This window comes from Colossoma macropomum, unplaced genomic scaffold, assembly GCF_904425465.1.
Source record: "Colossoma macropomum unplaced genomic scaffold, Colossoma_macropomum, whole genome shotgun sequence".
Taxonomy (NCBI): domain Eukaryota; kingdom Metazoa; phylum Chordata; class Actinopteri; order Characiformes; family Serrasalmidae; genus Colossoma; species Colossoma macropomum.
In genome coordinates, this window is record NW_023494787.1 from 18,913,240 (window position 1) to 18,920,332 (window position 7,093).

General features: G+C 43.1%; 1 protein-coding gene across 2 annotated transcripts; it reads left to right on the forward strand.

Moving 5' to 3' along the window:
- The first annotated feature begins 1,732 nt into the window (after nucleotides 1–1,732).
- On the forward strand, nucleotides 1,733–4,443 carry arl4ab (ADP-ribosylation factor-like 4ab). Of its 2 annotated transcripts, none has more exons than XM_036566346.1 (2): nucleotides 1,733–1,925; nucleotides 2,515–4,443. In XM_036566346.1, exon 2 carries the CDS (start codon nucleotides 2,688–2,690, stop codon nucleotides 3,291–3,293), a length of 606 nt encoding a protein of 201 aa, XP_036422239.1. In that variant the 5' UTR covers nucleotides 1,733–1,925; nucleotides 2,515–2,687; the 3' UTR covers nucleotides 3,294–4,443. The 2 variants fall into 2 exon arrangements, with proteins under 2 accessions (XP_036422239.1, XP_036422238.1); XM_036566345.1 differs by having other exon boundaries at nucleotides 1,749–1,925; nucleotides 2,565–4,443.
- Nucleotides 4,444–7,093: the final 2,650 nt, after the last annotated feature.

The window sequence follows — 7,093 nt, forward strand, 5'->3', positions numbered from 1 at the left end:
TCTTAATCCCTTTATTGAGCTTAACTTTACCCTGATGGGTTGGTTCAGCTCCAGGAATGCTTTCCTGTTGTTCACACCTCTAATTTAAGCTTTAGCATCTTATTTGAAACAAAAAGAACAACCAAAAGAGAAGAACAGCACCTAACAAACTTCAGTTCAGCTCATGGATGTATTAAAAAGAGTATCACTGCAGGACTCCTACTCTGCTACTTCTACTTGACTCATTATTTAAAGGAGATTTTTCAAAATAACTGTTTAATTAAATCGCTAGAATACAAACAGTCATTGAGAGTGGTTTGGTGTGAAGTGGTTCATTGTAGAGACTCAGATTTCTTTACAGTGGTGGTGATAGGAACCAAGCGTCATGTCTACAACACAAATGCAGCCATTTATTTACTATCCAAAACCCCAGTGAACCTGCATGTCTTCTGAGTTCTAATATGTAATGTTGATGATGGTAAAATAGTCGAATATCTGAAAAAGAAGATTTCTTTGGGAACTATTCCTTACATCTCTTCATGTACGCCTCCATCAAATAGATTTAAAAATATATGTTTTAGTACCAAAATCTTCCCATAAAACAATGTCTCAGATATCAGGCACTGCATTCATGACCATTTCAGGTAATAAGTTTCTGTGAGGAAGCTTTTAAAGGTGGACGTCTGGTTCCTGTGATCATCTCTGAAAACAGCTGCGAGTCGCCAAGTCTCTCTAGAACAGAGAATTTTACACCAAACCACTCTAAACGACTTTGCTTACATCTTGACTACTTAATTGTGCAGAAACTTTGAAAAATCGGCGGAGCTCCTCTTCAAGTAAAAATATTTTTACTTTAGGCTGGTTTTAGGCTACTATGTGCCCTTTAGTCACTTTCTTTCTTGCTGAACAATCATCTCTGATTAACATTATCTGAACAATCCATGGTGATTAACGTTAGGCGTGTCACTTTTCCAAGAGATTTAATCAAGAACATTTTTCATGTGTCACTGACTCTCACAATCCACCCATTAATGAACTGCTGTCCTACAAGCAGCCCTCAACCGCATGGTGGCGACAGTGGGAAAGAAAAGAGCTGAGGTGAAAAATGGCTCTCCAGCTTCCCTTTCCACTCCAGGTTAAGCCGTGAGAGGAAGACAGTCCGTTCAGTAACACTTTAACTCTTACCAAGGTAATTCAAGGACTGTGTATTGTAGGAGTCATTATAACAGTCTCGACCGCTGCTGCTGTTATTCGGTCGTTTCAAGATGAAACAGCCGCTAATGGCTGAGCGATCCATGTGATAGCCAAGCTCATCAGAAGTGTGGTCAGATGGAGCTGCTGATGGATTAGTGAGACACGCCCCATCCACACTCTGGATGATCCTTGAAAACAAAGCAGTTTTAGCTCATTTTTGTCTTCCATGTGGACAGTTTTTCTTTATTTTCTGCTGCTTCGTCTTAACATTATCTGTGATTTCACGAATCTGCTGTACGTAATCAAAACGTACTTTTTTTATCTTTTGGGAAAAATGCTTAACTGGACCAGTAGTAAAAATATGCGAACAAAACGAACCGAAATGAAATAAAAAAAAGTAATCGTTAAAGCATTTCATCCCCCTCTCCATCTACACTGTAAATCGACAAGTGAAAGGAACAGGTGGTCGGTGGGCGTGTCAGTGGCAGATGATTGACGCGACTCTCCACCAATCAAAACCGCGCCAGCGTGCGGGGAAATCGACCAATCAGCAGCTCCGCTTCGTCGTCGGTTGGACCAGCGGTGCTGTAATGAGCAGCAAGCGGCTTTGCTGTGTCAGTCAGCCGGGGAGAGAGAGGGGAGAACGCCGCGCTCGTCTCACAGGCTCTGAGGGAGAATACAGCGATTTGGAAACACTCATCTTTATGTCAGATGAAATATCCTGTCTCACGGAGAGGGAATTATCGGCTAAGGTGGGTGTCAGCCTCTGTTTTTATACACACCTGTCTCTAAACGTTACTGGTAAACGCCTGCTATCTATTCTGAGTTTTTCTAAGCTCTTAACCGTGGATTTAATACTGGTTCACTTAGAGAACTAAATTCACTTTATTATTTTATGAGGGTGTTCCCCTCAGCAACTGCTTTCGCAGACGGTCAGTAAACCAGCCCCCCAGTTTTTGTTCAGTGCACTACACTGTTTTAGCAGCTTTAGGTTTTGTTAAAGAGTGACCAAACTAATGTGTTCCATGCTATGCAACAACCTGCACAGCATTCATCTCGAAAAAAGTGGCATGAATAGAAGTCAATGAACGGAAACGAATGTGTTCTTGTCATTCATTTACCGGTTTTATTCCAACTGAATGGGAATCAGCCATTGGCAGTAGAAGGCATTAGCCTATGAAACCTTTACCAGCTCCCTGCTGATTTCTTCCTCATTCATCCTCACTGCCGTAGGGTGACATCCAGCCAGGTTACAGCTGTGTGCTTTTTAGAATGACAAAGAGAAAGCCATGACCACTTAGAAGCAGTTTCTGAAAGCCATGAACTGTGTGTTTGTTACAGAGCCTCACTGCTGGCCTCATTGCATCAGCTCCCTTTTCATCTGGTTTCAGGTTGTAGTGGTGGCCTCTCGGGGGAATGAGAGAAGCCTTGTGAATATTTGGTGAAGCAGCAGTGGCGCCCAGTCTCCTGAGCCTTCCCCTCTGCTTTCATCCTCTCCAGCGTGGCAGAACGAGATGGGGAACGGATTATCGGAGCCCCACACCGTCTTCCCCTGTTTGCCATCTTTCCAGGCCCTGCACATTGTTATTCTAGGGCTGGACTGCGCTGGCAAGACCACTGTATTGTACAGGCTGCGCTTCAATGAGTTTGTGAACACCGTCCCAACCAAGGGCTTCAACACGGAGAAGATCAAAGTGGCGCTGGGCGGTAAAGGCCGGACTGCGGCCTTCCACTTTTGGGACGTTGGGGGTCAGGAGAAGCTGCGGCCGCTGTGGCGGTCCTACACGCGCTGCGCGGACGGCCTGGTGTTTGTGGTGGACTCTGTGGACACCGAGCGCATGGAGGAGGCCAAAACGGAGCTGCATAAGATCACGCGGCTGCAGGAGAACCAGGGCGTGCCCGTGTTGGTGGTGGCCAACAAACAGGACCTCCGCAGCGCTCTTCCGCTTGGCGAGGTAGAGAGGTTGCTGGCACTAAATGAGCTCAGTGCCCACACACCCTGGCATCTCCAGCCCGCATGTGCCATCATCGGAGAGGGCCTGCAGGAGGGCCTGGAGCGCCTCCATGGCATGATCGCCAAGCGGCGGAAGATGATGAGGCAGCAGAAAAGGAAGAGATAACTGTCGCATGGGTGGTGTGCATGTCTGAATGAGAGAGAGAGAGGGAGAGGGGGTTAGCAGGGTCCTCTCACGCCTCTGGGCTGGGTCTGCTGATGACACGGGCCGCTAGGCCTGCATGACTGTGCACTGGTGGATTGATTTATGCCGGCTGAGTTTTATCAGTCTGACGGGGCTGGATGAATACAGTTCAAAGATACTGGACAGTATGTTCATCAACAAGCGAACACTATCGATTTGTCACTCTGGTAATGGAGGGTAAAAGTCCTGGGACTGTGCGGGTGACGTCATTGGACATACACGTATAGAAAACATCACGCTACTTCAGTGGACTTCATTGAATTCTTATGAAGGTAAACACTGGACAGAAACCCATCGAAGAGGGATCACTGAAGGCTAATTTGCTGTCTTTTGACCTCCAGGGTTAAACATTTTCTATTATCCATTCAAAAACAGTGTAAACTAATGAAGTGAAAGGATGGATTACCAAAGCCCCCGTTCCGCTTCTGTAAGTGTTCTGAAATATCAGTTGTACACGTTCAGGTGATCTGTCACTCTTGTTTCTGAGATAAAAATGGGCCTTTTCCCCAAGTCTTTATAGTACCATTGTTGCACAACAGAGGTGTGGTTATAAGGAGAACCAGTATAAGCTTTATGAATCACTAGTTTGGGAACACACAGATGTTTTTAATTTTCAGAGAACAAGGTGTTTCACCAGCCAAAACACCTACAGTCCTGCGCATGGCAGCGAAAGTGCCAGTGAGGGCAGATAAGCAAGCACAGGTTGGGGTGTCTAGGCTAATGACTCAGCTCAGCAGGACTTCTCCCAGGATCCTGAAGTTTCTCTGTCCTACAAACAAGTGGGTGTCATTTGTAGTTCTATACACAATGTGTGCTTCCCTGTACAATATGCACTTTAGCAATCCTTTTTTGTAGTCTATAAACTTGTAACATTCAGATTTTTGTATGGAACTTATGAGTGGCAAGAAAAGATGTGACATATTGCTTCAAATGAAGCGTTTTATAAGTCCTATGTTGTTCCACATTCAAGTGTGTGTTTTTGTCACTCGCTATGTGTATGATGGAGGGGTGTTCATATTTATGTGTCAAAATTTATACACCTTGAATAAAACAACAGCTATATTCAACAAAATGGAATGTTTTGAGTTCTTTTGACCGTGCATTGTGTGCACCAACTTCCTCTGTAGGGCCAAACCATATCGGCAGAACACACTGATAGGGCATTTATGATCCCATTTCCTAATCTGATAATGACTGGAGGCACTGGGCTGGTGACTCATTGAACATTGGCCTTTTCCTCTGTGTTGTGGAGGTATGGCACAGTGCCTTGTTTTAAAACAAATGATATAGCAAACTGAATTGCATGGGCTCCATCCCAGGCATGTGATGCAACACTGTGTACTTTTACCCCTCACTGCTTTTGTTTCTATGCCTTCACTCTAAAGTACGTAAGCTCATGTATTTTTGTGAATATATGGATGTATATCAGAGACCACCCTTGATGTACTTCATTTTCAGTCAACATGGCTATTCAAAGCAGTATCGGGGGAAAAATAAAATAGGAAACATACTGTATATTTAACAGAGTTATACAGAAGACTCAGCAACTAAATATATCACTTTTTCAATATTAAGTATGTCAACCATTGCCTCCTTTTTCCATTCTTTTCAGTAGACTTGCTGCAGGAATATGTTTCTATACTGTAACCAAAGTTCAGTCTAAGAAGTTGGTTGTATTTTCTGCCTCCCATGATCCAAGTAATCCCAATTACAAGTTTAGACTCCTCAATCCATAAAGCCTTACTCTGCATCTCAAATGTACAGTTCTGGTGTTCTTGCACATTTTTATTTCCTTTCATCAGTAACAGCTTAACAGCCACACATCCTTTCAGACCCATCAGATCTGAAGAAAGAGTGGAGCTTGATATTCTGCTGTCTCTCGCAGATGAAAGCTTTAAGTACTGTTTATCTGATGGTCACAGTTTTGGTGATCTACCAGGTCTTGCACGGTTATTAGGAGTCCCATTTTCTCTCTATCATCTTATCATTTCCAGAATCAGAAGTTTCAGAGTTTGAGAAACTCCCTTTTCCCCCCACTTATTTTCATTTGACTTTCCTGCTCCTTTTGTAACTGGATTATTTTATGGCTAATCTCTTTAGAAATATCTCTTGAAAAAATGAATAACTTGTACTTTATTGCTATTATGACTGGAAGTTAAATAAAAGAGTGGTCTCTGACTTTTGCACTGTATGAGCGTATATGAAATACATATGTTGTGTGCAAAAGTTTGAATACAGGAAACAAATATGGCATTTTGTTCTTCATATTTTAGTGCACACTTACTATTTATTCGTCTAGAGTTTAACATGTTGAGGAAAAAAATAAAACATAAAATATAGAATGTGCCATTACTTTTGCACAGGTCCCCCCAGCCGCCAAAAAAGTAAATTCAGTGAATAAACAGTAATTGTGCATTAAAATGTGCAGAAATGTGCTCTCTGTAGGGAACGTGTTAACTAATTTTCGCTTTGTAAATCAACTAAACATATCATTTACCAAGTGTGCCCAGACTTTTGCTTATGACTATATATGCACACGTTTACATCTAGCAGCTAGTTTAAGTGAAAACAGAGCTTGATGAATATTAAAAAAGTGAATTAATGAGCTGAGTTAAAAATTCTGCTATAGCTCTCACCATATATACTCTGTTCCATAACATATGTTATTCATATGCATGAAGCACATATGTTCTGAATTAGGTCATTTTACATAACTCCTCAGGAACACTCATATTTTCACTCCTGCTGTGCTTTGCGACTCTTTAATTCTGACAACAAAGCAAAACATAAAACTGCTCAAAAGCACAAGGTGTACAGGTACGGTACAGTCTAAATTAATGAAATACTTGTAGAGCTCTTCACTTTCGGTCCTGGGAAAACATGAAGAACTGTAATAAACAATGCAATCTGAAGCCTATCAGGGTCTGATCCTGGGTGCTTTAGGCGGAAGCCCCCACAGGGCCGTGTGTTGTGTTTGGAAAGGGTCTGGCACAGCCGGTCCTAGGACAAGCACAGCTTCTCTTTGAACAACGATGTGCTAACAGAGGAGGCCTTTCCAGCAGCGGACCCATTAGAAAAAGGCCTTTGCTGGACTTGTTTACCCTGTTCAGTGTGTTTATGGAAGAAGAAAAAAAATTTTACTGACAAAAGAAAGGGAAGACATGAGGTCATATAGCACCTGTAGGCCAGCTAGATCCCCGGGCTACAGAGATAATGGAAGTGGAATTAGCGTGCTTCTAATTGTGGTATGGTTTAGGAAATATGCAAACGGATTTCCTCTACGGGAGATGCTGAAGCGTACACCGCAGAAAACACAAGTCCTGTTTGGCACCGCTACACGTAGACCTTACAAGCGCTTCAAAGAGAATCCCTAATGCAGCATCTTTGCATTTTGTAGGGCAACAACGTCAAGGCTCGGTAACGAAGTGTGGATGGCTTCGGGGCTTCGGAGAGAGCAATGTGATCTGACTGTTTGACTGTGAGCTTTGATTTATTTTGAAAACAGCACTGGAAAATTACACCTGACAACCTGCACTTCACATGCGATGTAGATTTGCTGAGGAATTTTAATGAATCAGAACCTACCATGTCCTTGTGTTTTCATGAAAATAAAGGCCCCATGTATTAGTGCCATGTCTGCGGGAAGCTGGCCGTGTGCCCAGTGCCCAGTGGTTTGTTCCATTAACGTAAGGTCTGAGTAGTTCCCATGACTAGGAGGGAAG